The 24186-nt window shown below is 36.7% G+C and overlaps 1 protein-coding gene across 1 annotated transcript; it reads right to left on the bottom strand.

Moving 5' to 3' along the window:
* Positions 1-5831: 5831 nt before the first annotated feature.
* On the bottom strand, positions 5832-23171 carry mfsd2al2 (major facilitator superfamily domain containing 2a-like 2). The gene is made up of 14 exons (XM_007238035.4): positions 22919-23171; positions 21730-21852; positions 21268-21392; positions 20876-21008; positions 19262-19340; positions 16281-16444; positions 14317-14407; positions 14057-14178; positions 13636-13719; positions 12484-12567; positions 10378-10490; positions 7261-7404; positions 6577-6756; positions 5832-6194 (listed from the first exon to the last, which is right to left on the bottom strand). The coding sequence occupies exons 1-14, from the start codon at positions 23024-23026 to the stop codon at positions 5852-5854; spliced, it is 1893 nt and encodes a 630-aa protein (XP_007238097.3). The 5' UTR covers positions 23027-23171; the 3' UTR covers positions 5832-5851.
* Between the last annotated feature and the right edge of the window lie 1015 nt (positions 23172-24186).

Below are 24186 nucleotides of genomic sequence, written 5' to 3'. Positions count from 1 at the left end.
GCGGCGCGTTTCCCGCCGGGGAGCCGGTAAACATCCTCCCCTCTGCATCTTTCAAAACCATATTTACTCAAGTCATAAGTGAAACTGCTCAACCTGAAGAGATTTATGGGTAAAAATCATTCAGATATTCACCCGGAGTTTATTTCTTAACATTCATGTTCGAGAAGCAAAACACGGTTGGTCCCAGAGTTATTAGTGTGTTACAGTGTGATTTAACAGTTTAACCCTTTGTATATCAATTTTCACTATTTCTTCATTTGTTTTACATAATGTGAGTCAGAATATTGTTCTTTACTATGTCTCAAAATATAAGTCATAGACCAATAGAAATGTTCCAACATGTCTTGTAACTAGTCCTTTATGCTGACTTAGATTTTGGTCCTCTGTATTAGAGAAATACTTTTCTTTGCATGTTTCATAACATTAGCACAATATTTGCTCAAGTCAAATTTGAAACTGCTCAATCTAAATCAGTGTATGGGTAAATATCACTCAGATATTCCCCCTGAGTTTGCTTCTTAACATTAATGGACATCAAATAAAAACGGGCGAGTCCCAGTATTAGGATTCAAACATTTGACCCATCAGAGCCCAGACTTTGTGTATCAATTTTAAACCTGTTTTCATTTGTTTTACATAATGTGTATCAGAATATTGTTCTTTACCATGTCTCAAAACATTGCAATTAATGGACCAATAGAAATGTACCAATGTCTCGAAACAATTCTGTTACACTGACTTCCATCAAAAGTAAAGGTTTTCTTTCTTATGTTGTAAAGTTTCCATTTCAGAGACATGAAGTCTCTGACGAAACATTAAAACAGGGTGTGTAGTCCTGGACTTTTCTGGATTTTGGTCCTCTGTATAAGAGGATTACATAATGTGATTCATAATGGGATTTGTTCTTTACCATGTCTCAAAACATCACCATTAATGGACCAGTAGAACCCTGCCTTCCATTAAAAGTAAAGCTTTTGTTTCATGTAAAGTTACCATTTTGGTGATATGAAGTCTTAAGGCCAATTAATACTTTAGATGACACATTAAAGCAGGGTGTCCACCTAGTGTAGTCCTGGACTTTCCTGGATTTTGGTCTTTTGTAGTAAAGAAAATGCTAGAGAAGTTATTCCCCCTAAATTTATTTCTCAACAAAAGGATGGTCCCAGTGTTAAAATTTAACCATTTAACCCATAAGAACCCAAACGCATTTCTGAATATTGATACCAATTTTAAATTAAAATCAGATTAATTTACTTTATTGCAGAGACATGACTGTAAATATTCTAATCCTTTTAGGCAAGAAACCATTTTTTGGTAATTACACTATACCATACTGTACCCATGTTCCAACATGTCTTGGAATTAATCTTTTTACACTGACTTCAATTGAAAGTAAAGGTTTTCTTTCTCATGTAAAGCTACATTTTGGAAATATGAAAGACCACCTAGTGTCGTCCCCAACAGTCTTGGATTTTAAGAAAAAAAATAAAGAACTTTAATGAACCCAAACATTTCTTATAACTAATGGGGTTAGCAGCACTGTAAAAGACCTTTAGCAGAACCAACACCTGTTCAAACCTTGCAGTGTTTCACAAGCAGGGGTTGATACAGACCAAGGTCCAAAAATGACAAATGAAATGTTTTCATAAAACTCTGTACTCTGTAACATTACACTAGATTTTAAAATCAGGATTTAATAAGTTAAATATGAGATAAAAAGCATGTCTGTCCTCTTATTGAGTAAGTTGCTGGGGTTGGGGTTACTTCCTGCCAAATCAAACAGCCTCAGAGGCCAAGGTAATCTCTGGCCTGTATTTACCCATTAGCACCAAACTACAGGGTCCTCCACACCCTTAAAAAGAGGGTTTTCGAAAGTTCTTAGTAAAAGATGATTCTGCATAGAACTCAAAGAATGTTTTGAATGCTCAAATATTTTTTCTGTCTTGCATATTTTTCTCTCTAAAGCTTGTAAGTTTGTATAATGCATTACATAACATAAGGGTGCCAGAACAACTTTTCCTTGCAATTGGGCATTAAAATGAGCACTGAAGACACTTAAAGGTCCTGCTATTCCTCATGTTACCTTTTCTATACATTAGATCTCGGATATCAGATCTATTATTATCAGTAGTCAAATATAGTCAATATTATGCTTTTTATTAGCACTGTTTTGTGTCTCCTTAAATCATCCATACATACAATATGGTCCACATTCTATCTGTTGACATGTAAACATATTTACATGTTTGGATGTGTAAAATAACGTATTACAGTATAATACCTTATCATCTGTTATGGCTAACTATGCTAACCTGGGACAATGCTAGCATTTCAGTTAATTATGCAGATATCAGCTGTCAACTCAAGTGTGAATTCATTCCCAGCTTTGAATTTTAAGGTAAATGGAAGGTACTGCAAGTTCTTCACTAACCTCTGGTTTCAAAGTTTCCTTAGTGGCCATATCAGCCAGTTAATTTTGCAATTGCAATTCAATTAATATTTTTTAGAAGGTTAATCACAGCAGTATTCTGTGACTTATCACACCTTTTCTTTTGTTTACGACTTTAAGGGATTTAAAGTTGACAGCACTAGATATAATCATGCTTTTCTGGGTGTGTCACTTTAGATAGAATGTGTGTTATCAATCAAGGGAATCAAGTGCTAAGAGACAGGACATTCAGTCTGCACAGAGATGGGTTTTTCAAGTAGAGCTGGAACATTGTTCTAGTATAGTATAGTATAGTACTTGAACTTATATCTTTGATCCTTTGTAAATCCTGGAATAAGATGCAGGAATCTGATATCACATCAAAGTAAAGTTTCTAGTATTTGATTGGATGGTGCCCACTGTCTTGTTCAATATCTGCAGATTAGGACTGATCCTTAGTCCTAAAATAAATCCTAACCATTGGTTAGCCTGCAATAAATCGGTCACAAGTTTAGTCTTAGGCCCAATACCCCTACCCTTGTTCTAAAGTGTCATCTTCTTCTTAGAAATGTGAAATCCTCCTGAGAAATGGGACAAGATTTTAAGATTCTGATGTATCGTTAATCATTATTAAATATTGTCCACCCATAATAAATTCTGTGGTAGGGAGCAAAAGTTAGCTGTTTTCTAGCTTCTTGTTTAAATGTTCCTGTTCCACCTTATACAGCAGCTTCAGGTGCCAGAATGTAAAGGAAAAATCTGGTGTGAAATTGACTTGGGTTGTAGTGAAATGTGGTAACGAGTACAAAGTTTTGTTGAATAGCCCACTGCCATCAGCATTTTGAAAAACAGCGCTTTACGCCGATGCTCCCAACACGCTTACTAGTGATGCAAAGAAAAAAGCTATTTTTACAATATTAGTATGTTCTAGAATTCTGTAAGTAAGAATTCTGAGGGCCCTGACATTTAAAGCTAGGCATTGAAAACTTTGAAAGTGCACAGGTAGTTTATTAAAAAAATACTTTTTTTACACACCACGTACCTAGAGGTAGTTATCCGGGCTCCGCCATCTCGAAAACAAGTCACAGTAATTTGATTGACAAGTACAAACAAATAGGTAGGATAGGGGAAAAAACTGCAAAATTAATACAATGGAAATGCACGATAGAGATATTTTCAGGAACAGCTGGAATTCATTCACTTTCACGGAATTCACTTAGCACGGAATTCACTTATTCACTTTCCCCCCCTATTTGTTAGTTGAACTTTGTCTCTTTTTTTTTAAGATAGTGATGTCTGGAGAACTACCTCAAGGCATAGGCGTAGGTGGATTTGTCCCCCCCAAAAATGATATCAGTTCGCTCAGGTCAGCTGTACTATTAATGAGGAGACAGACCGGACCAATCACGGAGCCGGTTCAGGTATTAAGTCACGCCTCTCAGTAGAAACAGCCAATCAGCTTGCTGGTTTTGCGGCGCGCGGAGCAGAGGCAGTTTGCTGTTGGGGAAGCCCCGCCCCCTCGCTGTGAGATTTAGCAGCGGGATCGGGACGCAGCAGCTTCAGCTGATTTTAAAACAGATATGGATATACGGAGATTTTTCTAAAAGAAAGGTAACGATAGGCTAACCACTTCAACTGTGATGATATGTTTCTGATAGCTGGTTAAAAATACACGTCTCTGAATCAGCACACAGTTTAAACCCACTGTGATTAATAAACTGCAGCTGTGTTAGTGAGTTAGCTTAACTTTGGAATTAGCTAGATTGGGAGTCAGGGTTAAAGGAAAAAAATAAAATATATATGTAATGTTTCCCTGTACCTGATCAGCTAATCACTTTAATTTTCAAACTGTTTATTCATTTAGGATTACAGGACTTACTGTGAGCTATAATGAACGAAAATTGATTTAACTAACTAGTTATCTAGAAGCTGGATGTAGATGATCGCCAGAATTTCGTACAGTACTTTAAGTTGGTAGTTTAAAGCAGTTACTTAACCCCGATCACTGCCCTAAACTAGTGTTTTCCACCTGATCAGCTAATAAACAGTCATTTACTGAGTTTACCTGTTAAAAACCTTTAGCCCCCTATGGAGCCTAAATTAATCATATATATCCACCAGAGGAAGCTCTAGAATATGCAGAACAGTGTTAATATGCAGTAGAATATATAAGAACTGGGTTGAGAAACACTGCTGTAACGTGACTTCTGTTCATTTGTATTTCACAGTAAGACCACATATCCTGACGTTTATAAAAGTCCCTATGAAACGTAAAGTTACATTCTTTTACATAAAAGGACACCATCTTAAGAAGAGCTCTCAGTAGAATAAAATAAAAGTGCAGGAGAAAATGTAAATATACAACAGAATTGACATGCCAATACATAATAATAATAATAATAATAATAATAATAATAATAATAATAATAATAACAATAATAATCTGTTATATTATTTTAAATATTAGGTGATAACTCAGACATTGCTTGCATAATTTTTCTAACAACAGTAGCTGTAATGTGGAGTAACATGTTTAGGTTGTAAAATCACCTTATAATAATAATTTACTTTTAATTAAAAGTAATTTCCACAAATGTTGTTCTAGGAAACTATTGGGTGGACTTGGGTTCATATTGGCAAATGTGTCCCCCCCCAATATCAAGCCCGCTCCTACGCCCTTGCCTCAAGGTATTATATGTATAGCAGCCTTTTTTTTTGCACTTAGGTTCTTAGTGCCTCATTTAAAATTTTAGGGCCCTCTGAATTCTACCGATGAAGTATGGAGCTACTTTGAGCTTGTTAACGGTGCAAAAATCACTAGCCCCCATCACTAGTATTGTAAGTATGTTGGGAGCATCAGCTACAACCGTTATATTTTGGAATGCTGGGGACAAATAGAGGTGGACTATTCGACAAAAGTTTGTTCTAGTTATTATGTTTGATTACACCCCATGTCCATTACACACTAGATTTCTCCTTTAAGATGGGACTGGAAGCTGTGTTAGCTAGCTAGCTACTGCAAGGCACTGCTAGTGATTTTTGATGCTTGTTATGAAGAAAAAAGCCATAATACATTGAAACTGAATTAAAACTAAGAAAATGCAATGATTATCGTGAATGATCCTTATTGAAGACATTGGCAGGTTTCTCGAGCCATCTTGCTGGTGATTACTAAGAAACTAAGGGTTAGTGCTAAATGTTAGAGGCAAAGAAATGAAACCTGATTGCGCCTAGGATGTACCTTCATGGTATTTACTGGTCCTGGTCTTAGAGGGTCTCCTTTTCTATAAGGACTGCAGATGTCTGCTACCAGAAATGAATACCTTAATATACATGTTTAGTAACTCAACCTTTTTCACACAAAACAAATTTACACAAAAATAAGCACAGAACCACTGCCTGCTGAAGATAAATCGGTTTCATTTATACCCATGTAACCTTTGCCCTTTCAGACGGCATCTCATAATCCCTTGGCGAAGACTGATGAGTGCAGGTTTGAGATGTGGGCAAATTGCTTTTTGAGGTGGGTCGCTTCAAACTGCTTTCTGTCCTAGTGGAGCTGCGGATGTGTGGACTCGTGGTAATGTTGCACTGCTTCCAAACAGAAGATGAAGGAGAATGTCTCTGCTGGGAATAAGATTTCTTTTTCACAGAAGACTCAGTGTTAGTGTTTGAATGGAAGCTGCTGGTCTTGGGTCTGTGTTGCTGGCTGCTCTGCTGAAGCTTGGTGTCCTTTTCTTGACCTTGAACCATTTCTGCCCTGGATCTGCAGAGAATGTAATTCAGGACAGCACCCATTTCATATTCACAGATAAGTTATGAGATTCAATATTTTTTTAAATATATTAGATGAGATGCAAGTTAAAATGAATAAGTTAAGTGTTCCTGAGTGCTGCTTAGTGCTGCAAGTTATGATTATTTTGGTGGTCAACTAATCTGTTGATTATGTTATTTTTCAATTAATCAATAATTATTCTTTTATGCTCATCTGACAAATGTTTATAATCAACTTTAGAAATTATGGTGACTAATCACTGCAGAATCAGAGTGATATAGGACACAACCTACTTAACAGACTGCCCTCATCTCCATGCTGCCCTTATTTGAAGCTTATAAATAATCTAAGCTTCGACACCACTGTGATTTACCTTATTTCTTCTAGGTCTTGTTGGATCTGTCGGTGGGGTGTTTTTTCCTTGATGAGGTAAAAGTAGAAGAAGACCAGACCCAGCAGCAGCAGGACAATTGGTATCGGGGCCAAAAGCAAGCGCAGTGCTGTGACAACTCCTTCACTGGGGTTACACACTCCTGTTTTATACCCTGTCAAGCTTGGAGGATCAAAACATGACATTCAGTATAGCCATACATACTGACACAGACATCTATGGTAATGAAGACACAACCCCTCACTAGCCTAGGGTACATGGACATAGGGAAAAGGACCCCATGAAGAAGACAGTTTGAGTGAAGCACTCAAACACAGTTAAAAACAGTTATTGTCACTATCATTGTGGAGGTCATTAATCCACATGCTTGTTCCTAATTTACCCCTTATTTCAGATAATCCTGTGTTCTTTCTATTGTTCCAGTTGTGTTATGCAATGTTCCCACAGTGTAAAAGGCTGCTGGTAGTGATAAAGCTGTCTTATGAAAGTGATAATAAGGGCACACTTGTCACAGTCCCTCAGCAGGTGGGTGAAATCTGACATTTGAGAAAAATGGTGTACTGTCCCTTTAAGACAGTATGAGGGCTGGGTACAGTGCTGTATAGTGTGGGAGAGGAAGAGTGAGAGGGAAAGAAAGAGAGAGAGGGAGAGAGAGAGGTGACTCACTGTAGCGTCATGGTGGAGATGGCGGCTGATAGACCACCTCCGAGCTTGTTACAGAAGTAAGAGCAGGAGAAAAACAGGGGCTCCAGGCCCACACAGCAGGGGTTCTGCACTGTAAACTCATCCACTACATCTGGCAGCATGGACCTGACAAACATATGCAGTACATAATGCACACTATTCAGATTATTAATATTTATGACATGAATCTGAGTTCCCTTCATGCTCTGGATGACTGGATATAATAACAGGGTTGAAAATGTCACACCTCACTGTGGTTCGTTGCGTTTTAACCCAAAAAAAGCCATGGTGACGTATGAGTCACAAACACTTTAAATGAAGTGGAAAGTTCCGTAAAGCACTTTGTCTGTCAGACATGACATATATTGAACATCCTGAGAGCATTATACAGGGCAGTGTTTAAAGGTGTGTTCATTCATTTGACCTTATTCACAGAATGAATAAGGTTTTAAAAGTGTATATTTGGCTCCTACAGCTCAACTCCGACCATTTTAACAATTCACATGCTTTAATTAAATCTTTTACACTCTTTATAACTAGTTATGGAACATTTTTTCTAGGACAAAATATTAAAATACAAGCTATAATATTGCTGTTGTATCATTTATATTACATCAGGATTTTAACCTTAAAATATTTACAGTCATAGGGTCACATGACAAAACATGAATGAGCTGCTCACTGAATTAGTTTGATTTAATGTTGAATTTGGTATCAATGTTCAGAAATAGACTTTTATGGACTCTTAAAACATAAAAAATAGATAAAATAAATCAATAAATTATGTAAATATTTATATTGCATGTTCTATCTGAGCCCAACCAACTCTGCCCCATAAACTGTCATTATAAGCCCAAGCCTGATTAAAACCAAACATGTTTTTAGTAAGTAGCATTAAAACTGAGATTTTTCTAAAAACATTTTTAGGCTGTTTGAAAGGGCAAATATGTTTAGAATGATGTTATTTAACACTGCAACACTAAAGAAGCATAGACTTATTTAAGAACAATGTTTATTAAGAACAACTACACACGGTGATGCAAATCAAGTGCGTAATGCAGACAAGTGGTGGACCTTACGTGTGCGCTTTGCCAGAGCTGCATGATTATAACTTTCTAACTTGTGCAACTTTCTTAAATAAACACATTTGTTACTTTTACTATATTCAGATTATTACGACATAGCTTTATATAAAATTAAAATAGCATTAAAAAACAAATTCCTACGTCACAGACCATTTACGTAAACCTGACCAGACCCAGCAGAAGAAAAGTGGTGGGAAATCTGGGCTCGGGCAGAGAATCTAAACCCACACCGTGCATGAGTAAACCTTGGTCTGAATCAGTGAGGACAACACTCACTCACTCACTCTGGACGACACAACTGGATAATTGTCCAGATCTGAAAACCCCCCTTAATAAGCATTTGCAACCCCCAGGCTAGAAACCTGTTGTCTTAAAATAATTTATCAAAATGGAAATAAATAAACAAGTAAGCAACATAAACTCTCAAATTAATAAATCCATATATATGGGGCAATGAAGCATATACGATTAATATTGTTGTATTTATTGCATTTATTCATCCATCTTCTCATATGTTTCTTCTGGTGAGGATACTGGTGGGTCCGGAGCCCACCCAAAACCACTGTGTGCAAAACAGAAATCCTGCTATTCTAAATTGCTTTTTACTTTGCAGGGTGATTGTGGGTCCCAAGTCTACCAGGAACCACTGGGCAGGATTACAGCAAGTCCATTGCAAGGTAAAACACACAAACAAACATACACACATACAAACCTAGGGCCATGGAGGAAACTATGGAATTTCAACATTTGTACAGATTTTACTGTAGTCCATCCTCCAGTAAGCTAATTATAGACTATAGTCTGACACACTATTAGATATTCATAGTGAAAGCAGTGTTTTAATTACTCTTGCCTCTTCCCTTGATTGCCAAAACACAAACAGATTCACACTGCATATATATATATATACACACTGTATAATGTCACTGACATAAGGAGCCATCTTACTGATGTTAGCCACTTGGCTATTATGGCTGTGCAACATACAATATAACAGCCATCTAAAATTGAATGATTCTGTATGATCACATAATGTAACTAGACTGGAGGCAGAGTGAGGCAGAGGTCCACAGTGAACACACGCACACCAAACTACACCTAAACCTGGGAAAAACAAGTGCAGACGAGCCCAAAAAGTTAAAAGTACAGACTGGAAATGAGTAGCACATTTTGTAATGTAGGTAGCACAGCTGTTAGCATCTAACTGGTTGGTGTGGCGCAGTGGATAACACTACTACCTTCTAGTGAGCTACCACACCTGACTGAGGTTCAATTCCTGGTCTGAGTGACTACGCTGTCCTTGGGCAAAACTTCTAACCCTATATTGGTCCACCTTTCTAACGGGAATAACATTGTAAGTCACTTTGGATAAATGTGCCAGCTAAATGCCATAAATGTAAATGTAAATATAAATAGCTTAGTGAGAAGCCAACTTCATAGGGTAGTAATTTTAAAGTCTGAACATATATGGACACAAAAAGTATATGCTGCATGTCTATAAAGAATAACAACTTCTTGTAATTAGTTCTCATACCCAGCTTTCATTGACAGTTGATGGGACCAGTTTAGATAGAGACGCTGACCAGTATAGAGTTGGATCAGTTAAATCAAACATGTTTGATATACTTAGACTGGTATGGGGTGACACTACTAGCTCTGTTGGGCAAACAATGGGGTAGCATAACAAGACTTAAACTAACATACTATTAATTAATCATAGTAAAAGCAGCCTCGATTATTCAAACATCACTGACATAGGGAGCAATCATACTGGTGTAAACTGGTTAGCCTGACTTTCGTTTCTGTTCCACCTTAAAAGAAACAGCAGTTACAGTCTGGCACCTGTGCTGCATTTATGTAACATCAGTTTTAAAATTCATCCAGCAAGACGCTGAAAGTCTGCAGAAGTTGTAAATTATAGACACGGCAGAGCCTCTACAGCGGTGCTTGCTGCCCTGCTTACGAGAGATGAATAGGACTAAAGTAGACAGATCTAGGTCTTGACTTTACTCACCATGGTAACAAGAACAGTGTTGCTACACTAGCCCCGGCCAGAATACACATCACCATGTAGACTGGAAAGTTCTCAGTCACCGACGCGAAGACTATCAGTGCTGGGATGAGAAGCTGAAGCAGGACAGGAACAAACAGCATAGAGTTACAAAAAATCTTAAACCCTGCAAACAGTCTATTTTCACACCTTCTACTTGTGTCATTTAAATAAGAATGGAGCTTGTGAGTGTATCTTCGCCAGTGGCCATGGTGATTTCAAAATTAGGGGTGTTCATGTAAATTTCTGGCCGATTGCTATTTTGCCAATGGAAAACACAGGTGAGCCATTGACTGAAATGAACCTAGACAGATGCCAACAGTCAGACATTCATTACTACTTTAGCAGTGAACCGTCAACACAGGCAACTGTCCAATGCGTTTCCTGTTATTACAAGAGCAAAGACACACTGACACACCCTAAATCAAGCTGTGTGGTGCATGGTTGGTGGCTCATCTAAAGACTGCTAAAATAGAACCCCCATCAAACAGAACTATAGTATAAAACAAAGAGGGGTACCACTGTACCAATAAGCAGTTTTTTTAACTCTTATTTACAGGAATTTATTATAGAGAGTATACATTTCCGTAATGTTCCCATCTGAGTGGCAAAGGATTCTACAATATGGCTGTGCTTCTTAATGGAAAAGCCCAAAATCTTCAGTTCTTTATAGACAGTTCTTTATACCTCAAAATAAGGAAGTTACAGGTACAAAAAGAACAAGTTCATTCGGTCCATAGCCTTGCTGCCCCTGCATCGACCTATGGACAGCTCTCTTTCCCAAAAGTTGATTTTGCAGTGTAAGCATGGATTTACAGATATTTATGTCTCCATAGCTAATGTCTGTTTAATATTAATAAATTAAATAAAGTTTAATATTAATCATTCATAGTATATTTAATCATTCATAGAACAAGAGCTTAATCACATATTTGAGTATAACTAGTTTTTTTTATTTTTTCTCTAACATATATCTAAGTAACTAATGCGCATTATCTCTGCTTTTATCAAGAAGATGGCTTCTGAGAGAGGGTGCTTCTCATGGCGGGGGTGCTGAATTCGGCACAACACCGACAAGCCCACTGAGCAGTGAGCAATGACGTAAGCGGGCTCAGGCACTGGTTGTTTAAACGCAGTACGAGTGCAGGCCAGTGGGGAAGTGGGGAGGAAGCAGAAGCGGGCTTCAGCATGATTTAACCGTAGCGTGCCTAGTGTGAGTGCACCCTAAATCAGTGGTTCTCAATTCTGATTCAGGAGTAGCACAGGCCTGTTTGTTTTAGTGTTTTCCTACTGTAATAGTTGGATCAGGTGAGCTGTAATTAGTATACATTCTAAAATTTCTTTAGAATTTAGGACCAGGACTGAGAACCACTGCACCAAGCAAAGCTTAAGTTCATTGCCTGGATTCTGGTTGGTTTTGTGAATTGCAGCAATCTTTCAGCTCTTTATCTTCTGTCAGTCTAAAAAAGAACAGCTCTAAATTCTTTCCAAATCTGTTTGTAGTCAGTCACACAACAGCTTTGTCCCATTTAGTTTTCACAGCAATCACACTGAATGCTAACTCTGCCAGTGACTCCCCCAACTGTGATGTCATGTGCACAGCCGTATAATTTAAACTACTGAAGTAAAGTTAACAACACTGATTATCTGGCTACAATGTCCTGTGTCAAAGGGTGGACTACATTATGCATGAATGAACAGTCAGTCCTTAAAGTTGGTTTGGTAAAAACAAGATAATAAGCAAGCTTAAAAAGATATAAGACACTTTGATTAGGGCCAAATTGTGATACTGGGCATCAGGCAGATCTATTGTGTTTTTTTATGGTGTGCAGTAATCAATAAATACTAAAAGTTCTCCAAGAAAGAACAACTGGTGACTGACTAACGACAGGATCATGGGTGCCCAAGGCTCATTAATTAAGTAAAATTGCATTTTTTAGGCCATTTGGCAATTTACTGTACATAACAGTTTATGTTCATGTCATCATACCTCCTACATCATGTTCACAGTTCTATTCTGTCTTATCTTGACCTTCATCATAACCAAAGGAAGCAAATGTGCATACTTACAGGCAGTCCGATAAACAGCGTGTTCTTCTTACCCAACCTCACCAGAGTCATTTGCCACACAGGTACAGATACACAAGCTGCAATCTGGATTAGAGAAAACAGGAGGGTATCTACTTAATCATGCATAGGATCTGATTCTAAGCATGAAATCAGATTGAACTTGATGCAAGATGTACATTCGAGCTTAGTTCGCCTGGAACAAGACATATCTACTCTTAACTCTATGGTCATGACTGGATGATCACAGGCCATCAAACCAATTTGAACTGCTTGAATTTTTGCACCAGGAGTGGAATAACATTATCTAAAAGCAGTGTGTTAGACTAGTGGAGGAGAACATGCCAAGATGCATGAAAACTGTGATTAAAACCAGGGCTATTCCACCAAATATTAAAACGTTATAAATATGAAATTGTTTTATTTGCATTATTTGAGGTCTGAAATCTCTGCATCTTTTTTGTTATTTTAGATATTTCTCTTTTTCTGCAAATAAATGCTATAAATGACAATATTTTAATTAGAATTTGAGAAAAAATTTGTCCCTAGTTTATTGAATAAAACAACAATGTTCATTTTACTCAAACATATACCTATAAATAGCATAATCAGAGAAACTGATTCCGAAACTGAAGTGGTCTCTACATATATATATATTTGTTTAAAATGGTTTTTCAGAAATACTATTATACATAAAAATATAATTTGGTCACTTGTGAATTTTCCATTATGCATTATTATACATGCATTTTGCACTGTGCTTTTAATACATAGTGTTTTTCCAGATGCTAACTAAACGTAACAGAAAATGGTAGCTAGCTAAATCCTCCACGTACATTCAGCAAACCAATGATGTCGAAATACAAGTGATATATGTAGTGTGTTTAATCTGGAAAATGATTGCCTAATTTTTTAAAGCAAATAAATTTCTAGTTGAATCCTCAAATATTAACTTTAAAAAGATTAGTGAACATCAATTTCTAATGATTATTTTTTCAAATTTTAATGTTGTTACCTACCTGCTCTTTTTTTTTAGTAAATCTTTATATTGGTATATTAGTTTGTTCCAAATAAAAAATAAAGCCTATTCCATTTTAATAATATTTTTTTTTCCCACCACAAAATTGTAAGTATTAACAGGTCCAGGGCACTCACCAATATAGTCAGCATGAGGTACTGGAACTGAGCCCCCAGTCCTGCTACATGGATGCAGAATAAACCAAAGTTTCCTAAAGACATCTGATAAAGGACCAAAACAAATAAAACCTAATTAATTAAAGATTTAAAATCCTGCTGTCTAGCAAAAATGGGTTTTTGGGGTTATTTGTATACTTGAATACTTACATTACTAAAACCGAAGTAAGGCCTGATTTTTATTACCTTTAACCACCTTCTTCTATAATTCTATAACTCTCTTATATAACAATAATTATATGTTTTCTTTTAGATGTCTTATATATTGTACAACTTGAAAAGAACACACTGTGAGTGGAGCATGGATACATACACTTACAGATACAGACAAGCTACTAGCTGCACGTGAATGTTTGGAGTGATAAAAAGTAATTGTCCAAACCTGGAAGGCGAGTGAGGAGAAGAGGAAACCCAGGACCAGGCGCTGATAGGAGACATGGCCAAACAGCTTCTTAAGATCCTGTAAGTAGGACCTACGGTTTCCTTCCTGTCTATCTGAACACCCTGGAAACAAACATCCAGGTTTAATGCATAATTTAAAAAGAATGTATGAGCTAAACTCCTAGGGGCTAAATAATCCAATATATTCAGTACACATTCAGTTTTTCATAATATGGACATTTTAACAGTAGTGCAACTCACCACTTTGCTCTTTTACTCCCAGAAATAGCACCATGCTGCAGAGAAAGAAGAGAGCCCCCAGCACCAGAGCAGACTTCATGAAGGCTTCTCTCTAATGAACAAAAACACACAAACTCATTTCAAATTATTATGACACCTAAATTTTTATTACACATACTGGTAATTTTCTGACATTCCATTCTAAATTCATAAGCATAAGTATGGGGGTGACCTCCCTCTTTGCATTTCTATAAATCTTGTAGTCTAGCACAACCTCTGCAAAGAACCTCCAAGTCATTATCCCTCCTCCATCAAACTTTAGCTTTTACAAACTTTTACAAACAGTTTTACTACTGTTAAATTTGTCAATTTATTAAATGTTTAATAAGAGTAAATGAAATATCTGAATTTAGTAATGAAGAGAAATGTCCCAATACATTTGTCTCTATACATGTGTCATATTTCTGACTTCAGCTGCATTTAAGATTTAAGCTCCCTTTCAAAGAAAACTAAACGTGTAGTGTTTGAGTTACATTAATACATTAAACACTATGTAACTGATGGTAAATAAGTTAATAAGTGAGCCATTCTGAAAACATAATGATTGTAATAAGAACACGCTGTAATAGGTGTTAAATCTGGAAGTGCTTTTTTCAAAATGGAGATTCTTATTATTAAAGATGGAGTAGATGAAGTTGTATGATGCATTGGCACCATTTCTGATAAAATCGTAAAGATTAGATCTTTATCACCGATAGCGCTTTTCCACCAGAAGAACTCTGGTTCTTAAATCAGTTCTGTTTGGGCTTATAAGAACTGTGGTGTCTTTCTGTGAACCAGACCATATTTCCACCAGTTTTAGTGCAACCGTCAAAACGTCACATCATGCGATGTCAACAGAGGGTGTTAAACAGCAGTAGTGAACATAATTCATGCTGAAGGACCTTGTATTTTTCGCTTTCTGCTGCGAATCAGAACAGTGCCAGTTTAACATCAGTGGAAATCGCTATTAAAAAGCTGGAGATAAGAGCTACAGATAAATGTTTGTAATACTGGTCAGCTGTAGTTAATGATGCAATGTAGCTAACACAGGGAGTGACCAACGATTGTAGAAAACATGGATTCTTTGCTTTTGTTTACTTTTGTTGTTTGGAATGAAGCAAACATTTTTCATCTTGCTAAATTTGTACATTTGTAAGAGTGCAGTAGAGACTAGAATAACCTGTTCATTATGCAAACCTTCCCCTAGAAATAGTGTCAAACTTGAGATGGAAAGACAGTTACAGGGTAAAAATGACACACAGATGCACGTGAAGAATGAATCATATATAGGTGATAATTACAAAGAGCAAAAAGTGAAAAATAGAAAGTAAATATACTCACTTACTATATATAGTCACAATCAAAATCTTAGTATTCATAGGTTTATAATTACATTGTCAAAAAAAGTAAATAAGAAATGACTTTTTAGCATTGTTGCTAAAAGTCTGTTTCTTGGATAGTGCCTAATGTTCCTTAGTAATAGACATAACACAATATCATAGCAATTTTAAGGCTACATGACATCTACATATTTCCTTCATTTTAAATGACATTCACTTACAGTATATAATCCTTTATAAATGCTGATTTCCAAAAAGCATAAAAAATGGGTTTGTCCAATTTTCCATCATAACTGAGATGAAGTGACAACTAACCCATGCTAGAAAAAGCCTATAAGTGTGTGTATATAGGCTTATTTCATGTGGAATAAGAGGTTGTTCATGTAAGTGTTGTGTAGCATTTTAAACAAAATAACAAGTGTATGTCTTTTTGACACTTCAGTTGTTTCTGATCCATTGACCATGTAATGTCCATGTAATGCTCCTGTACTCTGTGTGCTTTTACAGTCGAGGAGCTTATCCTGAGCCTATATTTGACTGGGTTTTTGCTGTGCTGTTTATTGTGGGCTGTGTTTTTTGAGAGTGTGTGGGCTGTAGTTATACAGTGTGATGCAGAGGTGCAATGTGGGAAGCTGGGGTGGTGCGAGGGAGCTCATGGTTTTCATCCAGATCCAGACAGGAATCCTCTCTCTCTGCATTATAAACTCTCAACACCTGCCCCTGAATCACAGCGGCCAGCAGCATCGCCAGCACCTCCGCACTCATCCCTGAGAGAGAGAGAGAGAGAGAGAGAGAGAGAGAGAGAGAGAGAAAGAAAGAGAGAGAGAGAGAGAAATGTAGAACCAGTTTATATGCATCATGCGCTGTCAGTTTTGCAGCACATGTCAGTGTATACTAATGCATCTCAAAAAATTTGAATATCATTGAAAACTTACACAGTGGAGCAACACCAGCAGATGACATGTCTCTCCAAATCATCACTGACCATCAGTAAATTGTACATTTCATTTGGAAATCAAGGGATCAGTGTCTGGAGGAAGAATGGAGAGACACACAGTCTAAGCTGCTTGTGGTCTATTGTGTAGTTTCCACAATCAGTGATAGTTTGGAGAAACGTGTCATCTGCTGGTGTTTGTCCACTGTGTTTTTATCTAGCAAGCTCAAAGTCAGTGCAGTGTTTTTCCGGAAAATCTTACAGAACTTCATGCTTCCCTCTGCTGACAACTTTTATGGAGGTGCAGATTTCATGTTCCAGCAGGACTTGGCAAACTGCCCGCACTGTCAAGAATACCAATTGGTCTTATATAATATTCTACTATCTTGAGACACTGATTTTTGTGTTTTCATTGGCTGTAAGTCATAATCTTTAACATTAAAAGAAATAAACAATTAAAATACATCACTCTGTGTGTGATACATCTATATGATATATAAGTTTTCCATTTTGCAGTGAATAACTAAAATGTTGAGATGCACTAGTACACCTCTGAATTCATCCTGTTACATCAGCAATCACATCGATAAAAATAATAATCAGTGATCCAGTTGTATTGGCAGTCATATATGCCCATGCCATAACACTACCTCCACCATGTTTGACAGATTATATGATATCCTTCAGATGATCATGAGTGCTTCCTTTTCTTCTCTTTATTTTTCTCTTCTTATTATTACAGTACAAGTTTATCTTGGTGTCATCCTTGTTCCCAAAACTGGGTAGGCTTTTTATGCACGCATGCTATCTGAGTAAACTGGTCTTTCTGTTCTTGAGTATTACCAGTTGTTTGTTTGCACTTTGTGGTAAACCCTCTGTATTTACATTCACAAAGGCAACTCTCACGAAGGCTCGGATAATGGTACGTCTCTACTTCCTCCAGAACGTTCTTAACTTGACTGTTTGTTGTGAGGAAGTGGCTTTAATGGTTTCAAGGCCTTTGGGGACCCCAAGCAAAATGGACCCCACCACACATCACTCCCCCCACTACACAGTGCGCGGAACTGAGTTCAGAGAAAGCATGGCTACAAATACAACCATATAAAACCCAGTTAATCCAAATAAACTTAAGATGAGTAAGGTTGTGAATGTAAAGTTAATCAAATATTGTCAAAAATAAAGGCTCAGTTAACTCATTGTACTGTTAAAGACAGTGAACAACTGGTCAGCATGGATACTGCTGAACATGTTCCAGTCTGGTTATATTCTACTGTCAGCAACTATTGGAAGGCGCCCCCTTGAGGGGGATTCTGATAACAGTTTTGTTGTACTTTCCTGCTAATTTGTTATAAATATCAGTAAATTTTCCAAATAATGTGTGAGTCTGTGAAAATGGAAGGACTATGTAAAAAGGGTTAATGCACCGCAATGTTATACACTACATTTAGTTGTTGTGAAAAAAAAAAATCAAGAAATTTCAGTGTAGCATAATAAATTTGCCGCTGCTTGTCGCTAGGTAAGCATGGTGGCATCTATTTTCAGCCATTTCAGTCACAATTGTGGAAATCTAAGCTGGCTGTAAATAAACAGAGGCACCTTACTCACCCAATTAAATGTTTTTTAGGAGATAAATCTGTGTAAATTAAAGTCTAGTACCCTTTTGACTTTTAAAGAAAATGTTTTTTTTTTGAAGAATTAAAGTTTTGTTTACTTCGGCGCTCTCCAGCGGCAAAACCTGCGGAATTACAAGAGTCCACCTTCCCTATATTACCTATATTAACTGGAAAATTTATACACTTCAGCTTTTATTATAAAAATAACAACTCTTACCCTGATACTGGTGGCTGAAAATGTGTGTAATAAAGCGTATTTTCAAATCGCTGAGCTTATTTTTTTGTGTGGACCGCACCATTGTCTGCGCCACCTATTGGAGATATGGCATTTCTTCACTGTGCCTATAGGATCTAGCGCCTCCCAGTGGTGCTTAATGACATGACATTTGGTTTGATTTTGGTTTGTAAGCAGTGCATCGTTGCTAGGTTACCTGTATGTGGAGGAGTAATACATGGAGAGCTCCGGTTACCGTGCATTACTAGCTGATAATGTCACGCACCCAATCACATTGCAGGGTCGGAACTAACTGTGGTATAATCAGATTTAGAATCTATAATTTTGTGACTTTCATAGTACACTATATAGTGAGTGGTGTGTAATTTGGGATTAAACCTATGTGTTCTTTGTGTCTTTCTTTGTGGTGTTTTGACGTCTCTCTTTATGAGGTTCTATTCACCATACAGGGCAAGCCAGCTCATGCAAGCATTTTCCTTTTGTGTGTGGAAGGGTAATCTTGGTTTTTAAAAATAATATCCGGGTAAATGTTTTTTTCTTTATAATGTGTTTACATCAAATAGATTTTAATTTATTAATATGACAGTTTAAAATGCTTACAAACAGAGTGTATAAAAACAGTAGATCATAGAGGATATAATCCTTAAATTAGTATCACTTATGTCTAAGACCCATTAGCTGTGGCCATTAACAGATTTATCTTTCGTGTTATTTTGTGAAGCCTCTCAATCAAGTTTCAGCTGTTACTGTTCTCTCTGACTGTTTTCCCAGAACAGCAGTGCAGTGTGGGAAGTGTGCTTACTGAAGGCTGTGGCTGAATCTCTGTCTCTCTCGCTTCCTCCCAGGAACATATTAAGGGAAGTATATGGGACGTGATAGCACTGTAGAGACAATAGGTTTGCTTGATAAGAACAATCAGCACTAAGCAGAATAGAAGTAGATCATACAGACATAACAGTTCAAGGATTCACATCACTGAGAAAGACATTTCCCTTTGTGAAGGAACACATTTATATCCACATATTCAAAGTAAAGTAGTTTATCTCTACACCTTCACAAAAAAGTGTTTTGGCCTGGTATGTTTTCTAATTGAGGCACAAAGCAGCCAATCAGAAAACAGAATATTCCCACAAACAGTGCTACCAGCATGTCACCATGCAGTGAGTCAGGAGAATGTGAAGTGTTCGTTCTTTTATGCAAACTAACAGACGAGGTGTGACAAGAAGCTAGTTTGATTCTAATGAATGAAAAAAAAACTTTCTATTATAAAATACTTTATATATTATACAAAAACAGTATACTATTTTAAAAAAGTAAAAAAAAATGCTTGTTATTTATATTTTTCCTTATTCATTCAAGTACACTCATCTACAAAAAAAAAACCCTTTTGATTACTTTTAGGTAGTGTATCTCTTGGTGAGAGATCGATGATTGCTACAACATGCTCAACATTTGCTCAGTTGATAGATTTTGTTCATCAGGTTCATCATCATTGGACTAAGAGAAGAAGCACAGTCGATTCGACAAATATCAGCCATGTCAGCCAGTCTTTCATCTTGTGTTAAGGCTAGAGGCAGCCCAACATTTCACTAGAGCCTCCTTTTTTGTTGTACAGTTTAGTTTTACCCATTTTTTTTTACCCTTTTGCTCTAATATTGTAATCAGTTACATATCTTAACATTACAATCACACATACAGCTCTGGAAAAAAATAAGAAATCACTTCAGTTTCTGAATCAGTTTCTCTGATTTTACTATTTATAGGTATATGTTTAAGTAAAATGAACATTTTGGTTTATTCTATAAACTACAGACAACATTTCTCCCAAATTCAAAATAAAAATATTGTCATTTACAGCATTCATTTGCAGAAAATGAGAAATGGCTGAAATAATAAAAAAGATGCAGAGCTTTCAGACCTCAAATAATGCAAAGAGAACAAGTTCATATTCATAAAGTTTTAAGAGTTCAGAAATCAATATTTGGTGGAATAAACCTGGATTTTAATCAGTTTTCATGCATCTTGGCATGTTCTCCTCCACCAGTCTTATACACTGCTTTTGGATAACTTTATGCCACTCCTGGTGCAAAAATTCAAGCAGTTCAACTTGGTTTGATGGCTTATTATCATCCATCTTCTTCTTGATTATATTCCAAAGGTTTTCAACTGGTAAAATCAAAGAAAGTCATCATTTTTAAGTAGTATCTTATTTTTTTCCCAGAGCTGTACAATGTTTCACCACCTTCTTTGCTGTATAAGTTTTGTCAGTAAGTGTATTTCTATTTGCTCACTCCTAAAAGAGTAAATAATTCCCTGAACATAACTACAACTGCAATTTTCTATCATACAAAAAAATTGTAGCTTACAATTAGGCTTAGTCGGAGTCAGTTGATGATAGAAGCAAGAAATGTCATACACTCATGAATGTCTCGAACAGACAGCTGGCAGTTAGGTACCAGCCCACACTGGCTGAGGAGTTGGCCGCAGTGTGAGGGATGAACCAGAGGAGGGCATAAGACAGAACGCCCACAGGCATGGACAGAAGTGACCTGAGAAACACAAAATACACACTTAAAAAACTTACAACCAGAATCAGTCAATTTGTTTAAACGGTATTTGATGCTTTTAAAAGTGAAAATAGATAGAAGATGCACATACACGCACTGCACAGACACACATATAATAATAATATTCATAATAATATTCGTGTGTAATACACGTCTAAAAATTCAAATGTACGCAATTTACACATCCCTTCCATACAACGCTCACTTAATTGAGTTTAACCACACCTCAAAACACACCCACCAGTGAAGCAGTTTGCCCACAGGGCATCGCCTACTCCTGCTCACCACATACCCCACCAGAGGGTCAGTGAGAGCGTCCCACGCCCGGCTCACAAACAGGATCAGAGAGACAAAAAACGCCTCCATCTAAACAGGAAACAGACAAACTGAATGAAGGATGAACCCAGAACAGTGCAGAGCGCATCCATTATATCTATTCCAGTTTTTTTTTTTTTTAAAAGTCAATAAAGAGCAGAAACGCTTCCAGCTGCTTTTCATAAATAATAAACACAGTCCTCTCAGCAGGAGATGATATGAAGGAAACGCTGCTTATCAAAAGACAAGCCTCAACAAATACACACCCACATCCAGCCAAAAAAATTCCCTTCATCATTTACGTTTGTTTGTTTTTTTTTTGTTTTTTTTTTTGTCATTGAGTGAACAGTTTCAGGCTATTACTAACTGGTTTAGGGAGTATTCTCACCTGCACCACATCCAGCAGAAAGATCTGGAAGGAGAAAGCCATGGCCATGTTAGTAGCCTGATATGGAATACCCCCAACCGCATAACACAACTTCATACAGAGAGGAATTCCTCCTCCAGCAGACTGAAAGAGAGAGAGAGTCATTAGTAAGATGAAAAAGGCAGAAAGAGCAAGAACACAATAAAGAAAGTGGATACACTAAGAGAGTAAGTATAGAGAAAAAGCAATAGAGAAAAAAAGTGTGTGTGTAATATTATATATGCAAAGAAAAGAAGTTCATATTCATAAAGTTTTAAGAGTTCAAAAATTCATATTTGGTGGAATAACCCTGGTTTTTAATCACAGTTTAATGCATCTTCGCATGTATCTCCTCCACCAATCTTACACATTGCTTTTGGACAACTTAATGCCACTCCTGGTGCCAAAACATCCATCTTCCTTTTGATTATATTCCTAAGGTTTTTAATTTGGTAATCAAAGAATCTCATAATTTTTAAGTGGTCTCTTACTTTTTTCCCCAAAGCTATATTATATACATATATAGGAGTGAGGTGAAGAAAATGTATAATGAGAGAAAGTGGGTGTGGAAAGAGTAATAGAGAAGGTGAGTAGAGAAAGGAAGAATGCAATAGATAAATTGAGTAGAGACAAAATTGCAAAATTTGACTAGTTTTCGAGTACGTAGTATGCAGTATAGATAGTTTCTAAGTTTGAGTATATTCAAATATCCACAATACATACTCAGAACTGATCATTTTTCGAGTGATGCACATTTCTTCCTATAAGTACAAAATGATTGGTATAAGTAATGAAATAGGAAAACAGAGAAGTAAAAAGGTGTGATTACCAGTAAAGAGCAGTAGTAGTAAGCATGAGAGAAAGATTTCATGAACAGAATGTCCCACCTATTACAGGCCAGTGTGCACCCAACCTTACTAACTAGAGAACACCTCATAACTTATGTAGGTGCGAGTGTTCCAAAGCTGTCCCCACTGGTAACACTTCATGATCAATATACCTACATGTGAGTGTAAAAAGTGAATACAATGCTGACTATTACAAGGCAGACTGATAGCAATTTAAAAGAGACTAGAATTAAACTTTAAATTAAAACTGTTTCTAAATCACATGTACTCAATTTCAGAAATGTAATTCTAATTAGAATTTCAGTAGAACATCAAATACTTACTCTGTACTTGTCTTTTCCGGCTGCTTCATCCTGTTCAGCAGCGGGACAGCATGGAAACGTCTCCTTCCAGGACTTAAATTTCTCCTGCAGTGCCTTAACTGAAGTCATATCGGTGCCACTCTTTTTGAGTTAAAATCTACTTCACCTTTTATAAACTACTTTTAAGCAGTTTTAGGATTTATCCATAGACATGTTCGTCTGTAGTCCTAATGCCTGGGAAGAGTGAAACTTAAGAAGCTCACCTGTGTGTACCTGATAATCCCCATTCTTTAACCCCACCTACCAACCACCGCTCCGGTCAATCGCTCAATTAGGTTTTACAAAAGACAAAACAAGAAAAAAAACAACCTGTCTCTTTCTCATGACCATTAGGAAATGACGTAATGAACACTGTTAAAAATAATACTGATCAAATGGTTAACAATCCACTCCTGTGTTCTTTTTTACTTGGTAGTCTGGCATTAAATTCGTTTTTTAAAATGTTGTTTATCATGCAGTTTCTGTTGGGTATCCCTTTACAAAGTCTTCCGACTGTAGGCATGGCCACTAATGTACACCAATCAGACAGAACATTAAAAATACAGAGATGAGTAGTGAATAACATTAATTATCTGGTTCTAATGGCACAATGGTGTGGAATCTACATATTAGGAAGCATATGAACATGTGTCAGTTCTTCAAGTCGAAGGGTTAGACAGAGGAAAATTGGACAAGCATAAGAATCTATGTCACTTTGAAAAGTCATATTGTTATTGGTTAAATGACAGTACCTATGGGTCAGTACCTATCAAAAGTACTCCAAGGAAGGACAACACAAGAAACAATGACTGTGTCATCATGAGTGCTCAAAGCTTGTTGATGTTCTGGGGGATGGGGTAAAGACAAACTGGTCTGGTGTGATTTCTGTAACTGTTATGCTAATGCTAACTTTGTGATGTGGAGTCAATTTCTTGACAGGTCAGATCAATTTTGGTGGAGACTTTGGTGACACTATATATAAGGCAGATGTTTTTGATGTTATGGCTGATTGGTGTTGCTCCTATCTTCAAGATACATTACTGTGGTTCTATTTTGACGACACCACACAAAGTTAGAATGTTTTCAACTTGGCAGACACTTCCCCTGCTATTCTGTTTACAGTGGACTGACATTTTATCATACCTGCACTTTGAAACAAAACAGTGCAAATAATATTTCTCTGTTTTTTCTATTGTTCTTATTATGTACATATGTTTTAATTGTAAAGCTTTTCACTTGTGTACATTTTT

The sequence above is a fragment of the Astyanax mexicanus genome, chromosome 12, assembly GCF_023375975.1.
Source record: "Astyanax mexicanus isolate ESR-SI-001 chromosome 12, AstMex3_surface, whole genome shotgun sequence".
Lineage (NCBI taxonomy): Eukaryota > Metazoa > Chordata > Actinopteri > Characiformes > Acestrorhamphidae > Astyanax > Astyanax mexicanus.
This window is presented reverse-complemented; position numbering and strand designations above follow the sequence as displayed.